We start from the raw sequence: 25,520 nt of genomic DNA on the forward strand, positions 1-25,520 counted from the left end.
TCTCGATTGGATTCTTATTATAAGTAAGGATTGAAGATTCAACAGATTAAGGTCATGATGTTTTTTCATTTTTGTATTTTTTTTTATTTTATTTATTTATTTTTTTTGGGAGGGGGGGGGGGTGAATGCTTACTTTTCTAACAAACACACCTAGGTAGAGATGTGGGGCTCAGTGGTATTTGCTCTTTTCAGCGCCTTAAGTTGTGGGGCCTGCAAAATAATTATGATGAATCATATATAATGCCCCTTTATACACACACTCCTTCTTGAAGTTGAGATAGAAATATAGCTCCTATTTTTTAACCCTCAATTTATCTGTCTTTATTAGTTCCCTATCGAGTAATTCTTGGTGGCAATTAAGATTTCAAAAAGCCCTATAATAATAAGTCTGGGTCAATTTTCTGTGCATGCCCTCTCCAATAAAATGATTTCTGAAACCACTGATTTAGCCGTCCACACCATGCTAATTCGTTGTTATTTTAGGATATGAATGAAGTTTCTTCAAGGAATGTAACCGAGTATGAATAATGATTTACAGTACTGACATGAACACGAAATGATCTTCTAATGACATTTAAAAATGCTTTTACACTTAAGATAATAGATAATTTACTTATCATATTGGTCTGCATGGGCAAAATATCTGAATCTAAAACAAAACGTTATTGCAGTCTACATCACCTATACTATATGAGCCAAGCTTGCACTGATATCGGGGCAATAGTTCGTTATATATGTATGAATGCATTCGGCGGTGAACCACTATATACCAGTATAAATACACTTTGAATACAGGTGGAATCCAAAGCGTGATATCGTTTTGTCCCCGAAAGACCTTGAATAAAGCAGTCTGAAAGAGATTTTTCGATACCGTGCCTTTTTTCTCGCTTTCGGCTGGGTTTCATTGTTTGATATATTGATATATAAACCTCCGAGTAAACATGAAATAATATCTACTGTCTGCATCTATAATGTATCCATGTTATATTCACCGAGATCACAACATGAGGCGTGTTTCATCATATATCTGTTAGCAGAAGTAAATTGTAACAGTTGTTTTCTCAGTTGTCACAAGCAACTGAAAGGCATTCATTGCTTCCTGTATGTTTGTAAGTTTATATCAATTAACATGTAGGACTTCACAGTGGTTACAAAACATGTGGGGAAAGGTGGAACACATTACCGTACAAATATAGGTATATAATTAGGGTTATGTCCCCCCCCTAAAAAAAAAAAAAAAAAAATGACCAAAAAAAGAAAATAAAAACGAAAAAGGAGAAAGGGGAATAAAGAAAGAAAGGAAGGAAGGAAGGAAGAAAGGAAGAAAAAAGAAAAAAGAGAAGAGAAGAAAGAAAAAGATAGAGAAAGAAAGATAGATAGATAGATAGATAGACTGATAGAAAGATAGAAAGGAAGGAAGAAAGAAAAAAAGAAAGAAGGAAGGAAGGAAGGAAGGAAGGAAGAAAAAAAGAAAGAAAGAGAAAGAGAAGAAAGAAAAAGATAGAGAAAGAAAGATAGATATGTAGATAGATAGAAAGGAAGGAAGGAAGAAAGAAAGAAAGAAAGAAAGAAAGAAAGATAGAAAGAAAGAAAGAAAGAAAGAATGAAAGAAAGAAAGAAAGAAAGAGAGAAAGAAAGAAAGAAAGAAAGGGAAACCGGAACATATGTGATCTCATTTTCTAAATATTCAAGATCTATTACAAAATTGTTTAAAAATCCACAAATGCCGTTTTTAATAATCTTTAATTTATTGATGTGTTTATAATGTTAGTTATAATAGGTTTTCATCTTTGCCAATATTATAATCAGCAGTAATAATGTAATTCGTAATATTATCATAATTTTTATTATTATCACTGTTAGTGTTGTTATCATTATTGATGTTGTTGTTATTATTGTCGTTATTATTGTTATCGTTATCATTATTATTATCCTTTTCATGACTATTGGTGATGTTGTTATTACTATTATCACCATCATCATCATTACTATAGGCCTATGCCATAATCATTGGCTCTGCATGCTGAGGAGAAAAGGCAGGACTAGTACTAGTAGTTGGTTAGAACTTAGAAGTACAAAAAATAGAAGTATGAACATTCATTAAACGGAAGTTCACCCTGACAAAAACTTTGTTGTAAAAATAGCAGAAAAAAGAATGAAAAACATTGGTAAAGGATTGAGGAAAATCCGTTAAATATTATAAAAGTTATTGAAAATTTCAACTTTTTTTTTATTTGTGACGTCTAACAATTAGCAGCTGCCCCATAATGTTTTATATTACAAAAAAACATATTTATGACTTTTTTTTCTTTTTAGGAGCGCTTGTGAAAGATTGATATACTAAAAATACAACAATTTGATTTCCTGAGAAAATGACATTTCATTGATTTTCTTACCACACGATATAGTATAGTATTTTATTCAAACCAAATCAAACAAAAACAGTGATACAAAGCATTACATAGAATGATAGGTTTGGGACCACAGTGAAGCACAGCTTGTTGACGGGGCCCTTTTGGTATATCACAAAAAGTAACATATTTTCAGTGAGTATAACTTAGAAACATATGATGTAACAATATAATAATAGGGGTTGTTTATAAAATAGTGATATTTCTGTTTGCCCAGGATACCAGGCAGCCTAAATGAAGCAGATCTGTCCCCCGGCTCTCCCACGACATCATTCATTAAAATCGGTCCAAATTTGTGAATGCATAAAAAACGCTCAGGAATATAGACACCGCATCAAATAAGCAGGAGCCCTAAGAAAACCGAAACACCATCCTCTTTGACACTGTATAGACAACCTCTAATAATAAATGAACACATGTAATCCCCCTTATACACAGGCGTACACACCAGCACGCACCCTCACACACACACACCCCCACCATCACGCAAACCCCCTCACACACATGGTGGAGATCTCACTCATTGCAATTTGCTTCATGACTTATACAATACATTCACACAGGACTTTAATCTATCGAAAACTTTTTTTTACACAATAATCGAGACAGAGCCTAGCTATTTCTAACGTCAAGGGCCAACTTATTCCATTCTTTAACATAAACGATTCTCAATGAAATCAAAGCAGTTTGGGTTCTTGCTAATGGCTGATGGATAAGGTTTCTCTGACGAGTATGATTATGATGGATAGAAGAATTTTCCACAAACAGAGAAAAATGCATTCTGGCGTGATTGACACTTGAACATAAATGTTACACACTAATAAGAGAGAACATTGCCCCATCTTACTAAGAGTTACGTGATCCAATAAGTCGTAACTCTATGGAAATCCACCAGACTGAGTCTCGTAAGTTTTTCTACAAAAAAATTGCATAATGTCTTTGGAAACAAAGGAGAACACACCAAATTTTCAAGAAATCCATAAATTCATGGATATACATTCATATCAGGAAAATCTTTTGAACAAACATGCATTTTATATGTTGACATTGCTAGCCGTCCACAGTTGCGATTGATCGGATCAATCGCAACTCTTTGTAAGACGGCCCCTTGTAATCAAAGGTAATTTTTTAAGCAGGTATTTCTGCATTTTTTGATAAATCAAAATGACAAATTTATAACAAGGTTATAACATCAGACATACATAATGATCAAGTTACAAAGGTGACAATCGATTAGTAGTTAAGTAGATATAGACATAATTCATGTAAACAATAACATATAACAATTTGCAGTTGCAAAAACAAGGGAGTACTTGGTGACCTATACTCCGCATATGTTATGTACCTAACAACTTTTCTTTGAAGAACTTGCAATTTATGTATATGGGTCCTATATGTGTGCCCCCGAGTAATCTTGTAGTACGTCAAATGAGGCATGACAATAGCATTATAATCGGGATTATAATGTAATGCTATTGTCATGCCTCATTTGATAGACTGCAAAAGTAACTAGGGTCTGCTGGGGGAGGAAAGCTGCTCGCATATGACGTCACAAATCAAATGATTAAAATTCTGATAACTGTTTTATTCTTTGATGAATTTTCCTTTAACCTTCGCCGATATTATTTATTACTTTTTCTGCGATTTTCACAATAAAACTTTTGGACGGGTGAACTTTTTCTTTAAATTAGAAGGTTCCTTCATCATTTTCCCTCTTTTCTTTTTTATTCAGATTAGCCAACAGTTGTGAAACCAAGATGGCGTACGTCTACTCCAATGCTCTTCATGTTTCCATAGCCTTATTGCTTCTTGGTCTTATCCAGATTGCTTTGGAAGTCAGTTGTTTCTTTGGCTGCTATGCAGGTTATCAATATACATACGCCTCACCGGGATGGAGCGGAGTCTTGGTAAGATCCATCAGTGGTATACCTGCAGTAATTTGGGAGAGGCGGGTACCATATACTTATACGCCTCGCGGGCGGGGGGGGGGGGTCATCCACATTTACCTAATTGACCGCAAAAAACGATTATTATTATTTTTATTTTATTTCATTTTTTGAAGTGTGTATTCCAAACTAGAGACTGAAGTTTTACGTAACTTTGCTTTAACAAATAAGATAAGTATACACGAGATCTAAATAAATAACACGGGTGCGACGTGCGAGCTCATTTTTTTTAATTGGGGGGGGGGGACATTTTGGATATTTCAGGTTTTGAACATTCTGAACTTTTTGTTTTGTAATCATCTATTCAATGTCAGCGCGAAGTGCGAGCTGACTCATGGACCTGAAAAAGACCTCTTGACTCAATAAATGGAAACGAATCTCTGACCAGAATAGGTATCAAAGTAATAAATAGATGAGAGCTGATTTTTTTTTGCTTATATTCAGAACAGAAAAAAATGATAGATTAACTAGTTTAAGCACTTTTTAAAATGAAGAAAAGGGTATGCGAACTCAATTTCTTTGTAGCTTTTTCCTAAAAAAGGCGGGACATAATTTTGTAATCATGAGATGGATTGGTATCTTCCTAAATAAATAATGCGAGCGCAAAGCGCGAGCATAATTCTTTTCATATTCATCTTTAACAGAATGGAAATCTATTTCAATAGTGGCAAGCGTTAAATGGGAACTGAAAAAAAAATATTTTCATAACTTAAAAAGGGACATTTCTTTTCACTTTTTGTTATCCTGGAAAGGACGGATATTTTCCTAATAAGTATGATGCGAGCGCGAAGCGCGAACTGAAATCTTTGATGTTCCTATCTTCAGACTGGAAATATTAAGGACGTATTTAAATAGACAAGCTTTGTATCTCAATAAGCTTTCTATTTAGTTTACACACATAATTATGATTATAGTGATTATCGATAGAGCAAATATAATTGCACTTTGAAAATCTGAAAATGAATTGTAAACAAAGAGCAAAGAGTACGAAACAATTTTCAAAAGTAATTTATTGGATTATTTGCTTAATTTCCAGTTACTCATGTCATTAGAACGGAATATTTGGTTATTATACGAATTGAAGTTATTATTTTGAAAATGCCTTATAAGTTGACTTAATAAAAATATTCTGCTTATGTTTCTTTGCAGGCTTTTCTGACTGGTGTATTTGGTATCTGTATGGTTCGGTATTACAAAGAAATGATTTTGGTAAATATGGATACTAATTTATCATTTTTTTATATTAACTTCCAATTATAATGAATACCATTCATGCTATTTAAAAAATGGCGAATGCAATTGAATTTATGATAGAAAGTAGAGGGATGATCATAGTTTCCTTTATTATTAATTTCATCCATAATTATGTATCTTGATGTTTAGATGTTTTGCAGCTTTTGCCATTATTCAATTCATATCTTTATCTCTATTGTGTCTCCGGCATCTTTGGTAATATCAATACACCGATATGCCTTTGTTATCTGTCCTATCCCTGTCAATTACATTCCTCTTTGTCAAATCAGGTGATATGTAATTTATATAAGTTTGCTATTCTGCGGAAAATGTTTTGCTGTTCAGACGTTTCTGTTTCACAGATCGATGATATCGAGGCCGGGTAAATAAAGGTGGTCCTTGTATTGGCCCTTGAGGAACTTCGTGATTTCGTTTATGTGCTAGGGCCAACTCACGAAATTCAAAGTCAACTTACCAGAAAAAAATGACTGTGTACCAAACAAAATTAATATTCTCTCTCTCATTTCATCGGTCACCACCGTCATCACCGTGTTCATCATGGTCACCGTCATCGTCATCATCACCATCATTACCACCATCATCTTCGCCGTTATCATCATTATCATCATCACCATCATCATTATTAATCATCTTTATTACAGTCATCTTCATCATTCACCCAGGTGAGGTGAATTGGTAAATACCCAGCAGGAGTAATTCCTTGAAATGTAATGAGCGCTGGAAAGCTACCTGATCTAATAATAATAATATCAACGCGCCTCGGAATAGATTACTTCTCGATAGATGGCGCAATATAAATGCCTATTATTATTTTTATTATCTTCGTCGTCGTCATCATCATCATCATCACCACCACCACCCCCATCATCACCGTTGTCATCATCATCAGCCGCAGCATGACCACCACCTTCATCATGACTGTCGTAGACATTACCATCATAGTTATCTTAACCAACACCGCCATCAACACCGACACCGTCATCATTATCATCATCATCATCATCATAATCATCATCATCATCACCATCATCATCATCGTCATCACCAACATCATCATCACCATCATCACTATCATCATCATCATCACCATCATCATCACCATCATCATCATCATCACTACTATCACCATCATCATCATCACCATCATCATCACCATCATCATCATCACCATTATCATCAACATCATCATCACCATCATCATCATCATCATCATCATCATCATCACTACTATCACCATCATCATCACCATCATCATCATCACATTCACCACCATCATCATCATCATCATCATCATCATCATCACCATCATCATCATCATCACCATCATCATCATCATCATCATCACCATCATCACCATCATCATCACCATCATCATCATCACCATCATCATCATCATCACCATCACCACCATCATCATCATCATCACCATCACTATCATCATCAAAATCATCATCATCATCACCACCATCATCATCATCATCTCCCGCATCATCATCATCATAACCAATACAATCGTTATCATCATCGACACGGATTATATGTTAAATATTAATTACTCAGAAGTAACAACAATATTATCTGATTTCTCCCAATGCAGGGTAAATGTTTCTTTATCTTTAGTCTCCTCGTCTTGTTCGCCAGTGCAGCTTGCCTTTTCCTCGTCGCGTTCTTCGCCTGGCGAGCCGAATACTCCCTGGCCTACGATGCTCAAGAGAGGGCGCGTCGACGGGGACGTTCTGAGAAACTAGTAGCTACTGGTCTTGCCATTCATACCTGTGTGTTATGTGTTGGTGTATGTCTTCTTATATCGTCCTGCTATGCATCATGGTTAAACTGCTGCTGTGAGAAAGCACCTACGAAGAAGGTAAGATGTTTGGGCGACACCCGGGCACCCCCCCCCCCTTTCGATCTGAACGACCTTTGATCTGCAAGGCTATGAAACGTTATCTATCTGATGACATCAATATTTTGAAGAAGGATCTCAAACAAAATGTGTTTTTGTAAAAAATTAAAGTAATCAAGATGGGAGTGGGAGATATGGATAAAGTTCTGAACTTTCGAAAACATGAAGCGTTGTAACAAGGACTTTGGCCAAAGCTCATATGTTCTTTTCAAGCTTGCCAAAGTAGTCTTGGTTGCAGGTTTCGCAAAACCACACCACCAGTAAGAACGAACTCGTGATAGCGTCGTGGTTTAGGGGTTCTGACATCCTCCTTTAAACCAGAGGGTCATATGGATTCAAATCCAGACCAGGTATGCCATGAATTCTCAAAACTCGATCGGAAGCGTGTAACAGCTGACAGGATAATTATGTTACATTTTAGGGTAATTAGAGTTTTATGATCAACAAATTACAAGCACTATTAATGAATCAAATTTCATGATTTTGTTTTCCTTTTCAAAAACTTTGTCTAAGAGCCCATATATGAATTTATCCATTTATTATCAATTTCTTTAATTGATTTGTACGTTTCATAATCCAAATTCCATTTCCCCTCCCTTCTGTCACTATATGTCTCCTGTATTTCTTTCTCTCCTCGGCGACCCCCCCCCCCCTCTCTCTCTCCCTCTCTATCTCTCATTATGCCCTTCTTCATTCACAAATCTTTCTATCTTCTCCATTCCTATTTTTGTGTCCAGGGTTACGGTCTTGCATTGGAACCAGTCCGAGTGGCACATGGGACTTCTCATAATCGTCATCGGGAAAGCCCCTAAGTCAATTTGTCGACTGGGGACTCCCCTTTTCATTGCCATCGGGGGAATCCCCGAGGCTAGTGGTCGACAGGGAAATCCCCTTAAATGACATCATCATCATCAATGCCAATGCCCTGCTGTATTTGATTATTATGGTGGAAGCTAATTGACTATTATGTCTGAAAATGCTTTGTATTTATTTCAAGACAAGAAGGAATAGGGGCCCGTTTCATAATAACTTAAAACATAGTAACTTTGCCCTTAATATCGAAATACCATGTAAACTTTTATTTTAATTTGCTGCTGAGCAATGTTATAATATAGTAGTTGCCAAAATAGCAAAACTGCCATATTTGCCCCTGGAAGTAAAGTCCCCTCTACTAATGAGCATGCTGCTGTCCGTGAAGTTTGAACATAATCATTGCTGAGATATGCGATATGTCGGTGATATCAATCCTTTTTACGCATTAAAATTAAACCTCAGACTTGCTTACTAATGGTGGACATGCTATAAGCATTGAAACCATGTAGCACATGGGAAATCGGTATAGATGAAAATCTATTTTCAATTGCGCTATGATTCTTATTTCGAAGCTGTTGAAAAAAATAATTATTTATACCTTCCTATTAATTGTTATTTATAAAATTATTAGTTTTTTTATCGCCTTGCCTTTTCTGCTTATTGTTTCTTTAAACACCCAACGCATTTGAAATATTCAATATATTGAGCTTGATATTTTATGCACGTAAAAGATTGCACAGGCCACCCTCCCCTGTTAGAATTTTGTAAATATTACATTGTGTGTTAGAAAAGTTTATTATAGATTAAATAGATTACATATCTTTAGATTATTTTTTGGAACTTAACATGCATTTTCTCTCCTTTTGATATAACTTTGCGGTATTATGTAATTGATTTCAAAAATATTAGTAGCTAACAGAATTAAAGTATATTGCAGTAGTATAAAATAAAAATAGATAGTGACCAATCGAATTCGCGATTTAGTTTTAAACCTGCAGATTTTATTTTTAAATATCGAAGGGTTTAAATTCACATCCGTCGAGATTTGAAAAAAAAAATTCTTAGCCCTAGCTACAGTCCATTTGGATTTATTTTGGCATCCTTGCAATTTCGGTGAGATTTTAGCTAATTTGTAAGGTCACTGAAAAAAAAGAGTTCATGATTAAATTTCATCAGTTAGAAGTCTGAGAGGACAACACCTAATGTATATGTTTTACACCGTTGTTAAATTTGTGGAGTTTTCACCCATTGATTTTTATTCAGTTGTAATACATTCAATATTACCAGATTATTCGGTGTTATTAAGCACCCAGGAGTATACACAACACCTGAGGGTGTAGTCATTTAAAAACACTAAGTTGGTGTTGTGTTTAACACTGCAGTGTATATGTTCCTTTAAAAATGTCTCTCTGGATGAGTAGCTTGCACGTGCCTTTCATTACGTTCTAAATTTATTTATGACTAGTTCAATTTTGTATAGGCGGAAATAATAGCTCAGGTGGAAATGATGAAAACTACAATTGAGATTTCGCTTTTTTTCAAATTTGATGTTTAGCTAAGTAGTAATTTAGTACATGTTATCACTGAAGTATAATGTAAAGTATTGTAAAATAAAAACTTCTTTTGACAACTGCAAATCATGTACTGGAGTCTTATGTAGTGAGAACGGACGAAATTATAGAAAAATACAGCAAATAAGCAATGCGGTAAAGGAGAAAGAAAGAAGGTAGGAAGGAAGAAATAATGAAAGGGAAAGAAAGAAGAAAAGAAGGAAGGAAAGAAAGAAAGAAGGAAGGATGGAAGAACGGAATGAAAGAAGGAAGCAAAGGGAGAGAGAGAGGGGAAGAAGGAATGAAAAAGGAGGAAAGAATAAAGAGAGAAAGAAAGTAGGAGGGAATAACGGAAGGAAGGAAAGAAGGAGGGAAACAAGGGAGAGAGAGAGGGAAGAAGGAAGGAATAAATAAAGGAAGGAATAAAGAAAAAAATGGAAGGAAGGAATGAATGAATAAAGGAAGAATAGAAAGAAAACAACCAGGCAAGATCAAAAGAAGAAAAGACAGAAAGAAATAAAGAAAGCGAGTAAAAAAGGAAAGAAGAAAAAAACAAAAAAAATCATCACCAACAATAGGTCGCCCATAATAATGAATTTTGATTTTCATTGAGCTTGAAAGCACATCCTAAGCTTTACACTGATAAATTGAATAATACTTATCAAAATTGATGAATAATCCCTCACAGGTAATTAATGCAGAAGAATTTTAGCGAGAGCTACAAAGGGAGAAAACAAAATTTGGAGTTTTGGGTTCACTCAAGCATGAAATGTGCACACTGCGCAATCTCAGTGAAATTTCCAAGCAGTCTAGAAAAGATTGTGTAAAAAAGTAGATTGTTGTTTAAATAAATTTAAATAAATTTAAATCTTGAGCATGAAAAAGAATTTCTCTTTCAGATATGCTATTTTTTTTTTTTGCTTTTGGCAGAGCAAATGACTATTTTGGTATTTTCTGAGAACCTTCCCCTAGTGATGGTAGTTTTATTGTTTTTCAGCTGATTGGTATGAAATGCGGTGTACTACTTTTCTTGATTGAATTCCAGCTTCATCTATTTGTGAATTTACAGTGAAGTTTAACAACAAAATGAATAAAGAAATCATACTTTACATGGTAAGAAATTGAAAGACACAAATATACACAATAACCCGAATGAAACTTTAAATTCTATCTTTTATTACATATCTCAAATATAAAATACAATTTTTTTCAATCAATAAAAATGATCACCTCTATATCCTTCCTATTAGACACTTATCAGGAAAAGAAAAAAAAATTAGTTTGCTTAAAACAACATTTTGATAAAGTGGGCAGAAGGAGGGAAGTATTTACTAAAGCTGATGTTATTGGATGTACATACTTTATATAAATGCAACGTTAATAATGGAATAAATAACTTTTGTCTTCTATCGTACTCTTCAACATTTCCAACAAACATTAAATTGCGGCACAAGCCAAACATGATAGGAGCAATTTATTAAACAAACAGTGACTAATGACAGTTTTTATATAGGTAAATTGCCAATTCGTCTATTGCCAACTCGTCAACTCATCATATTGTATGGTCTAATGCCATTCCGTCCATCAACATTTCATCTATCAACCATTTGATCCAATCATCACTTCGTCTAATACCATTTTGCTTCATAACCTTTGGTCCTACTACTCCTAATATCCATTTTATTTTCATTCATTTCATCCAATTAACACTTATTCCGATTAGGCCCAATGGTATATGGATTAAATGTCTATTAGACCAACTGGTTATTAGATGAAATAGTGAGTGGAGGAAGTAACAATTAGACCATGTGGATAGTGGACGAACTGATGATAGACCAAATGATAGTAGACCAATTGCTAACTGGACGAATTGGCATGAGACCAATTAATAATAAACCACTATCTGTATCTTATTGGCTCAGAACAACTTAGTCGGTGGAAATCACCAACTATTTTGCTTCATGCAACACTACCAAGAAGTTATTTGGCCAAACCACAAAATGTAGTGATTTTGTACGAAATGTTGCTACATACATGTAGGATTAAAATATACTAATTTACGAAGTATGATAGGACAAACAGAAAACTTTGGAAAAGGTTAGGTTGTACACATCAGGCATCTCTTGAAACTAAGCTGTAAAGTATTATGTTTCAGGCTGGCTGAAATCAAGTTTTGTGTAAAGGGCCTCTAGTCCTATAATCAGGGCCGTTAAGCTATGATTGGGTAAACATGACGATCCTATAACACACTTTAAGATATGCTTGGAGAAGAGTGACGTTATCATTGACACACTAAATGAGACAACATGGGAAAATGACTTTAATATGATGCACATACAGGTCAGTCTTGTGACTGACATTGCGTCCATTTGTGCATCAAGATTCTGACCCAACCTTGACCCACCATTCCCGGAGTCACAAGGTGCACCTTACAAGTGACACTTCCAGTATATAACAAATAATGCACAGTGAAAAAGGTCATACATGTATATACATCCCGTGTGGGCTGTCTTAACAAGGGTCAAATACTTCAATATGGCAGAATAAATTATTGTGGCTAAACAGAATTAAATACTAGTAATGGAGATCTCTTCATAATGTGTACAGTCATCTCCACATCTAAATACACTTCAGGTAACAGACTTTCACATTCTCAATATAACTGTTCTTCTTATCAGTTTGCTTACCAGATACTTATACAAATGTTATGAACAGTTTGTTAGGTTTAGTACCGTATAAACAAAAATAAAATAAATTCCACTTTGTTTATGGAGAGTAATAGTCGAAAGGAGCCCACCCAAATACCAAAGACTGGCTGAATTACAAAAATTTCTGACGGTATAGTTTGTCAACTACAGATACAAGTTTCAAATTAATCTCAGTTTTCAATTTTTAGACATCTTACCCCCAAAAAGGCAGAAGTCACAGTTGAAACTTGCGAGCAGAAAGCATCTTCAATGCACAACGTCAACAAAAACAAAACAATGGGAATATGGGGAAAGCCCCTATGAAAAATGCTTAACACCTTTACACACAGCACTTTAGTAGATACATTTGTATTAAGTGCTATATATCTGTTGCATATTAGTATTATCATTATTCATATAACATTATTCATAGTGGGATTCCTACTTAAATAAACAGTTCCATGACATTTGCTCTGGCGACAATTGCTCCAATGGAAAATCTGCATGTTAAGTCAAACATAAAAAACTAACCTCAGGAATTGAAAACGTCACAATCCTTATCAACTTTAAATAATTCTGAACAAAAAACTCTATGACAATCCTAAATCTGACCCTGTGCCCTCTAAGATACAAGATTGGACCAAATGTGTCACCAAACAAACAACACAGACCTTTTAAATGTTGATAGACTATTGTGTCACCATCCAAACATGTATTCCAATGTCTTACTGACAACATTGCTGGACTTCTGTGGAGTTCTACTCTCTTGAATAACCTGGAAAATGAGAAATAAAACAAAAAAATAACTATTACTGTACTTATATCTTGATTGTATCATGGAAAAATGACAGGGGTACTCACTACTGTCTTTCAGTGTCCCCCCCCCCCACCGACTTTGAGAGCTTTGGAACACTGAAATATAGCACCTGAAACACCCATAGGGTTCTATAGGACCATCACAAAAAAATGAGAAGAAAAACAAAAATCAATAACATGGGGTTTACTAGCAGCCTTGTATTTAGTGATCAGCATTGCAAGGGGGGGCTGAGTCTTTATAAGAGTACAACATTCCTTACCTCATGAGGGTTACTAGCTGCCTTGTATGCAGCGGCCAGTGGTCTGATGGGGGGGGGGGGGCTGAGTCTTTATAAGAGTACAACATTCCTTACCTCATGAGGGTTACTAGCTGCCTTGTATGCAGCGGTCAGCGGTCTGATGGGGGGGGGGGCTGAGTCTTTTTAAGAGTACAACATTCCTTACCTCATGAGGGTTACTAGCTGCCTTGTATGCAGCGGTCAGTGGTCTGATGGATGGGGGGGGGCTGAGTCTTTATAAGAGTACAACATTCCTTACCTCATGAGGGTTACTAGCTGCCTTGTATGCAGCGGTCAGCGGTCTGATGGGGGGGGGGGGGCTGAGTCTTTTTAAGAGTACAACATTCCTTACCTCATGAGGGTTACTAGCTGCCTTGTATGCAGCGGTCAGTGGTCTTATAGGTGTTCTTCTCGTAGTCTCTTGTTCCTCACTCTGTGAAGCTAATCTCTTAGCAGGGGTAATAGGTGCATCCCCTATACCGGTAGTATTCACCCCATAAGAGTCTGATGTACCCCCACTCATTACCCCCTGCAATCAAGCAAAAACAATACATTTGATGATAATACCAATAATAATAATTTAATCAGCTCATGATCAATTTTTTGCTACCTGTTTATGTACCAAAGTTTAATGATACCACTGATCATATCATCAAGTTAGATTGGTTAAGGCCTTCAAACCTCTTACGGAATTAAGCGTAGTAAAATTTTATGTGAAAATTGAGACATGGAACACTTCAACAGTTTTATTGTGTAAAATTAGACATCATCATACAAATAGTTACACATGTATGCTCAAATCTGTGATTATGCTACCATCCTTCTAAGAATAAAAAAGTGAAATGAATATCTAGTTGTAATGACATTTGTCAAATGTAATATTGAATGCAAATGTGAAAGCATGATACACTTTCTGAGAAAATCCCATTTTATTGAATTCATAGTACGTGACATACAGTAGAGTGGCTGGCATTGTGATGTTATAAAATCAAAGCTTTTCTCTGTTTTAATCAGAGACAACTTTTTGTGGGGTATACTTCCCCTTGATGTACGTTTCAATGCTTCCATATGAAAGCTGTACTTATCAAATCCAATCAAATAAAGTCAGGTTCGGTCAAGTCAAGTTAAATCAAATCAAATCAGACTTGCCAACCTGAACAAGAGCATTTCAGTATTTTTATAGCTGAAAATCAGTATTTTGGCGAGAAAATCGTTATTTTCAAAGAAATACCATAGGACAACACATAAAACGGAAACTTAGAAATCAGTATTTTGCATGAAACCATCAGTATTCTTCTCATTTTCCAGTACTAAAATCCGTACTACTTGGCAGCTCTGTCAAATTAATGTCATACCTTGTCTATACAGGGCGTCACTCCTACCATGATATTACCACCGAATACCTTGCCGTTTTTACTCAACGCTTTCCTTGCTTGAATACGAGAGCTGTACTGAACATGCATCCAATTACCAGAACTAGCCACCTACAACAAATACAAGATTAACATTATCTTTCAATATAAGATATTATATCCCTTACTTAAGATTGTTGTATTGAGAGTGTACACAAGGAGAATAAGAATAGTTTTACTACGATAAACGTTTGTCGTGATATAGTTCATTTTCCTTGCTGACGTCACGCATAGTCCATTTTTTCCCTAGGGAAAAAGTGAACTATACGTTTTTTGGACCCCCCCCTAGCTCGCGATACGCGATGTGTGTGGTGCGATGCGAGCAGAGCGCTACTAAGCCAAACAGTACTCTCCACTGCATGCCACGGGAAACTTTCGGCGAGCTGCTCTAACCAGGTGCGCTCGCGGAACAGACGATCCATACTTCAAGACTTATTATTTTCTCAACTTCTCGACGATCGTTCTATATCAACTGATTAAAATCGTTTCGCTGTAAAATGGTATGAGTGGAAGGGATATAAAAATATACAATGACCCATTCATGGAACCGGCTAAAACTATTCGCACTCAGGAACATCACATAGTACTATTCTCCCTCGGGCCGATGGCCCTCGGGAGAAAAGTACTATGTGATGTTCCTTTGATGCGAATAGTTTTAGCCAGATCCTCGAGTGTCATTGTATATTTGTACACTACAACAAATATGGTTAGTGGGGGTGTAGTCATTACAATTCGTCTTTCAGAGGAAAAGTTGCTTGTTACATGTAGATACAAACATTTTGGGATACACTTTAAAAATCTTTGTTCAAATTTTTTTGTGATCGGTACCACAACAGTTGGGTGCTTCATAACGCTGTTTGTATGTCACAAGGGACTGTAAATTACTGGTGAGCATTTCTTGTGCTAAACGAGTGCCCGGTATTACAAAGAATAACGATCAATCCAATCACAACTATGGACGGCCAGCAACTGTAATTGTTTGCCCCATAAATTGTCGGTGAACCAGCCCCCACCCAGATCTAGCTAGGATCTGATACAAAACTGTTCTTTTTTAAACTATGCACTCGGTTGGATTTGGTAAAATCTCTTTTTGTTTGTTTATATTTGTTGTTGTTTGTATATCCAAAGAAATTGTTTGAACTTACCACATGTGAGACTATATTGCCATACTGTGAAAACTGTTGAAGGATGTAGGATGTCGCAGCTGACTGAAAACTAAACAAGAAAACACAACAAACTAACAAAATTATATTAACAAATAGCAACAAAGTACAGATGTAAACAAGCACTATGATAAAAAGGAATACACTATTAAGTGGTGTAATGAGCCACAAATATTTAAGAGGCGGGGGGGGGGGGGGGGGGGGGGGATTTCTAAAAGTTATGAGGAGGTGAATTGATCAAGCACCTTCTGATATTGAAAATGTATTCTAAAAAAAAATGTAGTAACACTAACAGCTGCCCTTTTAAAGCTACGCTAATTATGTTATATTACTGTAGAGCATGTTGAGACTTCTGATAAAGAAAGTGCTAAGCATTATATAAGCAAGTAGAATTATAAATATTAAGTAAATATTAATATCATAATTATTATTTTGTATTTTTTTTGTAAATGTACATGTACATGAAGTGGATGAAAATAGCATTAATTTTTTAAACACTTATCATCGCAAAATTTACTTTTCAGAAAATGGGAAAGTGGGGTCTTTAACATGTCATGAAAGACTGGCTCCTTCCTCAGTTCATAACAACATTATTACCCAAATATTGTGATCCAAGTATCATCCAATTCATCCTCCGGTAAGATAGACTCTCTGTAATGATTTAAAAAAAAAAAAGAAACACAAAATCAAGGTCTGAATTATTCAAAATCATACAAATTGAAATGCACCACTTTTTCAAGGGCATTCTATCTTAAACTTAAAGCAGAATATTTTAACCAATTACGCCATCTCGAGTCCTCAGCTACTCATACCTGGCCAGTTTCCTGACCCATAATGCTAGACTAGTCTAGTAATATAGACCCACTTGAATGATAACATTTTAATTAACTACTCATTACATTAATACCACAATAATTATGTTACCCAGTAGCAAAACAATTACTTTTCCTCTCAAAACATTTCAGTTTTCCTATATACAATTGTAGGTCAATTTATTCTCTGTAGTATTAGTATATATCTGAAAACATATATTTAAGACAATGTATTTATAACACACAGTCAATGAGAGACCACACACAGTTCACTCGCCCTTTAAACAAATTCTTTATCAAAATAGACATATATTAAAAAGTTCAAATATTGAGAAATATATAGAACAAGGGATCTTTATCAATACAGATAAACAGAAAATAGTCTATTAAAGAAAATTGGGTACAGAAATTGATATTTTCCCAAAACAACTTACAAAGGGTAAAGAAAAAAATAAAGAATCATATTTGTCAAATATCACTTTGAGGCATACATTTGTTGCAAAAACTCACCCCTGTGTGTAGAATGGATCAACCTGTGGTGGTGATGGCGGTGCCTGCATGGACCATTGGCTGGACTGTACCATTGACTGTTGAGAGGGGGAGAACAGACGACTAGCCGCAGGGGAATCTACAATGAAATAATGTTCAGAATAGAAAGACGTAGTAATGATAATAATGATTATAATAACAACAATAATGATTATAATCAAAATAGTAATAACAATGATAATAACAGTATAATATTAAAATAATAATAACAACAATATGAATATGTTCATTTCTACAGCACTCTAACTAACTAAAATTTGCTCCACAGCCAACAACAGATGAACAACATGAAACAAAATGATGTATATAATAGACTGGGCTATGTTGAGCGTTGTGGCCCAGTGGATAAGTCTACTGACTTTGAAACAGAGGGTCGTGGGTTCGAATCCCAGCCATGGCGTAATTTCCTTCAGCAAGAAATTTATCCACACTGTGCTGCACTCAACCCAGGTGAGGTGAATGGGTACCCGGCAGGATTAATTCCTTGAATGCATGAGCGCTGAGAGGCAGCTCGAGCTAAAGCCGGGGTAATAATAATAATAACAACGCGCCTCGGAATAGAATATTTCTAGAAATATGGTGCTTTATAAATGCCTATTATTATTATTATTATTATTTCAACACCTAAGAAGCTGAATCAGGCTCCCCTTATGATCTCAGCCGTTGATAGCAACAAAATTTGGCACAGGTATTACCCATGGCATAATCTACAAACTATAAAATTAAATTCTGTGAAAAATCTCATTGCTAATTAATTATGCAAAATTATTCACAAGATCAAAAGTTTGCTCTGATTAATCAAATAACGAAAATGAAAAATCAGCGAGCTAAGTGGTAAAAAAATTGCACGGTGGATTTATTGCGAAAAATGTCGAGATGGCGCTATATCAGCCCCCCAAGTCTTATTAGGGTTGAGCGAGTGCACTGAAATAGTTCCTCAGCAACTTCTTTATGATAATTTAACAATTTGATTGTAAAATCAATAAGTTTGTATTTAAATCCAAAGGAATAAATGTCAGTACACAACTATAATACCAACTTCCAAAGCCAATTAAAAACCATTTCATTTTAAAAATCTGCACACTCCATCTGTAAATTCATTTTTTGGTTTGGTCTGAATGGAGTTGCATAGATCTCTCTTTTTCTCTCGCTTGAAAATGTTGATTAGTTTGCATTTTGTTTCTTCATCATCTTCAATCTCGAACTTCAATGGAGAAACAGGACATCAATTATGTTAGCAGTAAATTATGTTCTTAGAATCAAAGGTAATTATCTTAAAATTAAAGTCAAACGTTATCAGTTAATTCAGTTTGTCAAGATTTCTGACATACCTAATGTTCTTGATGCTCTTGAAGGGGCCTGAGTAAAATCCAACTGAATGAAGAAGAAGAAGAAAACAAGGAATAAGAGTAAAATCCTGTTCTCATTAAAAAATTAAGTTTTGCCATAAATTTGGCACAATTTAATATCATTACAAAGCATCTTTTAATTTACTAAGATCAATGTATACTGATTGACCTCTCTCTCTCTGGCCTTAGATATTTTAAGTGCCCTCTTTCCTTTTTTTGCCTTTCATGCTGTGATATAAAAATGGTTCAGTATTTAGAATCGGTCCAATGCCAATCCGTCCAATTACCAACTCGTCTATTATCATTTTAGTCTACCATCAGTTCGTCCAGTTTCCACATGGTCTAATTGCCATTTCTTCCAAGCACCATTTGGTCTGATAACCACTTGGAAAAATAGCCATTTAGTCCATATACCATTTGGTCTAATTCAAATAAGTGTTAATTTGGCAAAATGAACGTAAATGAGATGGGTCTTAGACCACCTGGTTATGAAACGAAATGGTCATAGACCAACTGGTGGTTAGACAATGTGATGATTGGACCAAATGATTATTGGACCAGATGGATGTTAGACAAAATGTTGAACCTTCTAAAGTTTACACCAGCAGGGCAGTCTACTGCAAACCAAGTGCAGAATGGTATTAGATGAAGGTAGACCATGTGATGAGAGGACAAGTTAGCAAAAGACAAAATGCCAATTTATCATAAAATTGATCCCTATAGGAAAAGTGGCGTTAACCTAAAACGATCAAATTTTAAGGCCTGTTGGAGATTAGAACAACAGAGTGTTTTGAAAATAGTCTTCAGCAGAATACAGGAGACCCAGTTCACCCTGATGAGAAGTTTGTAGTAAAAATACAATAAAAATGATTTTAGAAAATAGTGGTGAAAGTTTGAGATTAATCCATCAAGGAATTTTATAAAATTTTTAAGTTTTTGATTTGTGACGGCATATACCGTATGAGCAGCTGCCCCATATATGTTATGGAACACAAAATGCATGAATTTCAATTTTTAAATGATTCATTACTATAATATTTTTTCTTTCAGAGTATGGGTGAAATGATTTGTCTGTTAATATGCTTAAGGTAGAATCTAACACATTCACATTTTCTTGAGAAAAAGACATTTCACTGATTTTTTTTCATTCACGCCGCAATGGAAAGCTGCTTGCATATGACCTCACAAATCACAACTTCGTAAATCTCTAATGGATTTTTCTCAAAAAACTTCACTATTTTCATCATTTTTACTGCTAATGCTATATGCTATTTTCAGAATCAACTTGTTGTCAAGGGTGAACTTACTCTTTAAGCTCTCTAATCAATACTCACCTGTCTCCTTTCTGGTGTATCAAAAACAGCAGGACTCCCTCTACTGGCTTCAATAGGATCATATAGACCCGCTACAGGTGGGGCATTGCCTTTATCTTTGGGTGTGTGTGAAGTAGTCCTGAATAAAAGGAATATGAACCTATTTTAAAGGCATACTTAGTAGCAGGATTCCCAGCTTTTCAAGAAAAAAAATCCATGATTTTTCCCTGAAAAGTTTAATAATTCCCTGATAATCATTTAAACTCAATCCCCGTTTCGCATGTTTTTCTACGATATTGCAGTGAATTACATATATTTTCAGTACAAAAACAACAATGTAAAAGTACCACCATAACCAGTCATACAATGGATGTTGTTTTGATAAGCAACAAAAAATAACAGTCTGACTAACATACTTTCGACTTTAGGGCTGATAAAAATTCTCGGATTTTCCCCCTGATTTGAGGTATTTTTATTATCAAATTCCCCGATTTTTCCCTGACTGGAAAAAGTAAAATAATTTTCCCTGATTTTCCCTAAAATTATTACAGACCATTAAAAAAAACAACCCTACATCAGTTAAACAGACTAATCAGAATGAAAAAAATATATATATTTTTTAAATGAATGTCATCTCCCATACTTTGTACACAAAGTGTAAAAAAAGTCATAAAATTTTGAGGCACTCTCCTTGTGCATTCCCCAAAAAAATCGTAAATATCATGCGAAGCGTCCGGGGGGGGGGGGGAACATGCCCCAAAGTCCTTTTTATGACATCATTCTTGTAAAAAAATTTTCAAAATGCTGTTTCTTTCAAAATCAGGTGGTGGACATAAGGTGAGCAGTGGCCCTGACATACCTTGGCGTCTGTCCAACACGATTCTCAGTGGAGTCTATTCTGAGTAAACTACTATCCCTTGGTCCAAGAGTTGATGGGGACATTGTCCTTGATGGACTTCTCAATAGCGTTCTCTGACGTCCACTGGCAGGCTAAACAAATCAACAACAAATCACTGTCATTATAAGGCTTACAGTTACAGGGGTCATGATGCATAAAAATTACTATTATAGTATATAAGTCATCAATGGTATCTTTCATGAAATCTTTATTTTGATTGAGCCGTTAATCATCGTTACCATTGTAACTTTTATGCAGAGGTATCCAAGGCTACACTATAGATGACATTGATTTGTCTCAATGCCCCTTTCATTCACCTTGCATATTACAAATTTTGTCCCTTTTTATTTTTCCCAAAAATGTTCCCTTCAAAAGTGTAGCTATGCCCTGAATTATCATATTCTCACTTTGCAGTTAAAGTGAACCAATTTTCTAATCCCTAAAAAGGTGAAATGGCCAATAGTGTTAAACCTACTGTGGAACAATGAAAAACAACCATAGTCGATATCCTTTGTATTTAATTCAGACAATAAAATCAATAAAAAAGAAATGTCATGACTTTGTCATTCATCCGAATTTGATGCTGTCGATCTCCGGTCTTTAGTGGAGGGAGAACACAGGAGAGAGAAAGATAGATTAAATTTTCAGTGTTTCTCTAACACAAGTCAAATCAACTTTGTTAGGGTGGCCTTTATTTAAATTAAACCATTCATTGGGTAATTTACCGAAACTGCGGGGCTCTGCTCTCCAATAAGATAGGCAGGAAGAAATTGACTTGACAGACTTGATGGAAGACTAGTTGAAGAGGATTGTGGAGAGCCAAGAATCATTGATTCTGTGCCTAAATTCAATAAAAAGAAAAAAAAAACACTGCCATTAATAAACTGCTTTTCCGTATGCAATGTGTTATTGTCATGCTTTATTTTTGTTGTTGATTATTAACATTGTTAAAATCATGTTTGTTTTATTATACTGATTCAATAAAACACATTAAAAAAGAGAGATGTACTGGTTCATGTGGGCTTTCTATTCACTCACTTTAAAATGCTGAAAATGTCATAATAAGCTGATAAGTGACAAAATTATTGAATTGAAAGTTGAGCAATATTAAGTGAAGAGTTACATGCACATTGTCATGAATATTCATTACATGTAGTTGGGGGTAATGATGCCACATCCCCACTTTCCTTTTTCTGATGTTATTGAATAAAATCATAGTTATTATATTTTCATGTATTCATGTATGATATCTCTCTTAATAAAATAAGCTGCAGCAATGAATAGATCATGCATTAAATCACTTGTCTGTCCATTTCTTTTTGTTTTGGTCCACAAAATTTGAATAAACATGACTTCATGAACCAATAATAAAATACTAACTAGAAATTTGACGTGTCCAAAGGACACAGATGCCATTTGCAGAGCTACTCAAGCATTTTGGACTCTTGTTCATCCCCTAAAATCTCTGTCTCACGCAACGATCACAGCCTATCCCCATATACGTTGTACACAATGTCTGTATTCTCACTCAGATTCACAGAAAATATCACGCATAGCTGGTCTTTGAACTTGGCATCTCTGGGATTGTACTGGGATTTACTGGTAGTAAAGTGGGGTGGACATGGTGGAGCCTGCACGAACTTCGCTCGAGCCGAGGTAGTGAAGAGTAGGAAATTAAGCTTTTATTTGTTGTCTTTTTCAAAAATATTTTTTACAATAAATGTCAATTTTTTCCCACCTTTGCCACTCATATTATCCGAACGTAGCGGTAATGCAGTGGAGTGGAGCCTGCAAGAACATCACTTGAGCGAGTTGAGGTACTAAATGAGGCCTGAGGCACTTGTTCACTGCTACCACCCTGCCTGTGGGGAATCTACAGGTAGGACTATGGTATGCCAATGTTGTACAGAGCACACACTTTAAAAAATCATTAAAATATCACTTTTGTGACCAAAATTACTAATTTCCATACAGTTGCAATTTATTTTTCAGTAGTAACTTGGGAATAATTTTTGTATTCACCAGAGCGCTCAAAAACTTGAATTTGGGGCATATTTTTTTGTACGCCCTCTATTGGTGGAAAGTAATATGGCAAGAAAATTTTCATTTTTTGATCTCTATTTTTAATTAAGAAAAAAATGATTTAAAGAATCAAATTTAAATAAGAGTCAAGTTGTATGAATAATAGGTGTAATGGAAATTGTCAGTGCAAAAAAATCAAGCATTTGCCCCAAAGAAAAAGAGAAAATAAGCCAAACATTGCCACCCTTATTTTGCCACACATGGAGATATAAGTGAGAACAAGGTTATATTATAACCTTGTTCATTGAATGAGTGGCCTGAGGGGACTCTCTCCTGAGAACTTACACCAATATCAATGTATGGGACAACAGTAAAACTAGAAAAGCAAAATACCGTACAGATTCACGAAAGAACAATCGTTTACTGGACGTAAACACGGAAATAGGACACCTTCACACAATGAGTAATCAGTAAAATGTTCAATCAAAATGTTTTTTTATACAAAAAGGAGACAACTCACCTTGAGGACCTTCCATTGCTAGTATTAGTAACAGTTTTTCACGACAAATGTTCAGATTTTCAAGAAATTCAAAATTGTGGTCAATGGTGTTCTTGAGTAAAAAAAAAAAAAGAAAAAAAATGGAGAATGAAAGTCCGAGGCAGTGAGACAAAAGAAAAGTTTGGGAAAAAATCAATGGGAGGTTGGATAGAAATAAAATGCTGGGTATAAGAATTTTTTTTTAATTCTAACTTTCTTATTATTTAGTTGTGACTCGTCCGGGGGGGGGGTACGATCCTTGCATGAGTTGTGAGTCGTCAGGGGGGAGCCCCCCCCCTCCTTACGGTACGTTAATGATATTAATTATAAATTTCCCTTTAGTTTCCAAGCGCGAGCAAAAGTTTTATATTGTGGCATGAAAGATTAAATCTTTTTATTTATATTATTCACTCGTCTTCCTCCTCTTATTTTTTATTATATCTTTCCCCTGTTTTTTACCTTTCTTTATTATTTTTTTTTTGGTCCGCCAATAAGGGAATCGGGCCTTTCCCCCTACTGGTTCCGCCTATGTATGACATCGTTTATAAGAAAATTATACAAAATAAAATAGCAAATACAATATTTGGTCTAAACATACTGAGATCTAGGCTTTTCAAAAAAGTATTTTTTCCAATCCTCATGTAGGCTGACGGCAAATATAACCATCGCTCAGGCCTACATTTAATTTATATTGACTAAAAAATAATTCTGTAGGTTTTATTTCGATGAAATACACACCTACTTCAGGCAGTACGTAATACGAAGATGAAAACATACATTTGAACCCAATTTCATTTTGTTTTTTACATATTTCATAGGTATCCTTTTTTGGCTCTGCCCCCCCCCAAAAAAAAAAAAAAAATTAGAGAAAAATTTTCCCCCCTCCAAAGACCTAACTTGCTATTTAAGTTTCCTTAAATATGAACACCTACATGAATTAATTAATCTGTTAATTTTTAGCAACATTTTACAACAAATGCATAGTGCTATCAGTATCAATTTATTATTTAATTTATATCGTGATATAAGTGTATTTATGATGTAGAATTTGAGTAAATTGAGTTGTTTTTTTGTTTGATATTGATTGTATTTTTATGTAAATGATTTTAAAGGGTAATGTAATTCGGCCTTTCGTCCGCTATAGACACCCTTGTTGAATTAAAATGTTTTGAATAAAAAAATAAATCAAATATTTAAAAAAAAGACATACTGTCACTCTTGTAACTTATAAAGAAGGAGTCGTTCATTAACTTTTTCGTTACTTTTTCTTGTTTTAAGACAGCACCCTTTTCACAAGATGAAATGTGCCTTTACCCTTGAACCCTCCCCACACTTTCTACTTCCCTCTGTTGCCATAATCCTGATGTAGTGGGGGTAATATACTCTGGCAGGGCACAACCATTAGCGTACCTACGGGCGGGGGGGGGGGGGCAGACTGCCCCCCTGACAAGTAACAGCCCATACAAGGGACGTATCCATGCCCCCCCCCCCCCCCCCCCCCCCCCGACGAGTCAAACAGATCCCTGGCCAATTCCTTTGAACTTGAAGACTTTTTTTTTGCTTGTCAATTTTTTTTTCTGGTATACAAAATCCTTTATTAGTGGTTGACCCCCTCCCCACGTACGGTACGCCACTGGGCACAACATCTCTATCAGAAGCGAGGGAGCAAACATTTAAACTAGTTTTACATGAAAATCTTAATTTGCAATATACTTATATACTTTGACAAAATAATATTATAACTCACCATTCCCCTTTAATGTCTTTCATTTTCTTTTACTTTATTGAAACATGTTCTATAGACTG

General features: G+C 35.2%; 2 protein-coding genes across 2 annotated transcripts; one reads left to right on the forward strand and one right to left on the reverse strand.

Annotated features, from left to right (window-relative positions):
• Positions 1–4,148: 4,148 nt before the first annotated feature.
• On the forward strand, positions 4,149–8,391 carry LOC121416660. Its single transcript, XM_041610139.1, has 4 exons — positions 4,149–4,318; positions 5,507–5,566; positions 7,209–7,475; positions 8,252–8,391. The coding sequence occupies exons 1-4, from the start codon at positions 4,169–4,171 to the stop codon at positions 8,324–8,326; spliced, it is 552 nt and encodes a 183-aa protein (XP_041466073.1). The 5' UTR covers positions 4,149–4,168; the 3' UTR covers positions 8,327–8,391.
• A 4,371-nt stretch (positions 8,392–12,762) lies between these two features.
• LOC121417505 (nucleoporin NUP35-like) lies at positions 12,763–23,798 on the reverse strand. The gene is made up of 11 exons (XM_041611226.1): positions 23,697–23,798; positions 21,880–21,995; positions 21,116–21,246; positions 20,278–20,395; positions 18,926–18,968; positions 17,556–17,673; positions 16,831–16,884; positions 16,216–16,285; positions 15,014–15,142; positions 14,011–14,187; positions 12,763–13,339 (listed from the first exon to the last, which is right to left on the reverse strand). The coding sequence occupies exons 1-11, from the start codon at positions 23,710–23,712 to the stop codon at positions 13,262–13,264; spliced, it is 1,050 nt and encodes a 349-aa protein (XP_041467160.1). The 5' UTR covers positions 23,713–23,798; the 3' UTR covers positions 12,763–13,261.
• Between the last annotated feature and the right edge of the window lie 1,722 nt (positions 23,799–25,520).

Source organism: Lytechinus variegatus, chromosome 6 (genome assembly GCF_018143015.1).
Source record: "Lytechinus variegatus isolate NC3 chromosome 6, Lvar_3.0, whole genome shotgun sequence".
Taxonomy (NCBI): domain Eukaryota; kingdom Metazoa; phylum Echinodermata; class Echinoidea; order Temnopleuroida; family Toxopneustidae; genus Lytechinus; species Lytechinus variegatus.

Excerpts from the sequence above, each read along its gene's own strand:
- LOC121416660 (XM_041610139.1), top strand. The coding sequence starts at position 4,169 with ATGGCGTACGTCTACTCCAATGCTCTTCATGTTTCCATAGCCTTATTG. Across the intron at positions 4,319-5,506 it reads CGGGATGGAGCGGAGTCTTG|GCTTTTCTGACTGGTGTATT; the intron begins GTAAGATCCATC and ends GTTTCTTTGCAG. Across the intron at positions 7,476-8,251 it reads AGAAAGCACCTACGAAGAAG|GGTTACGGTCTTGCATTGGA; the intron begins GTAAGATGTTTG and ends TTTTGTGTCCAG.
- LOC121417505 (XM_041611226.1), bottom strand. Across the intron at positions 18,969-20,277 it reads ATACACCAGAAAGGAGACAG|TTGGATTTTACTCAGGCCCC; the intron begins GTGAGTATTGAT and ends TTCTTCATTCAG. Across the intron at positions 15,143-16,215 it reads GCAATATAGTCTCACATGTG|GTGGCTAGTTCTGGTAATTG; the intron begins GTAAGTTCAAAC and ends TATTTGTTGTAG.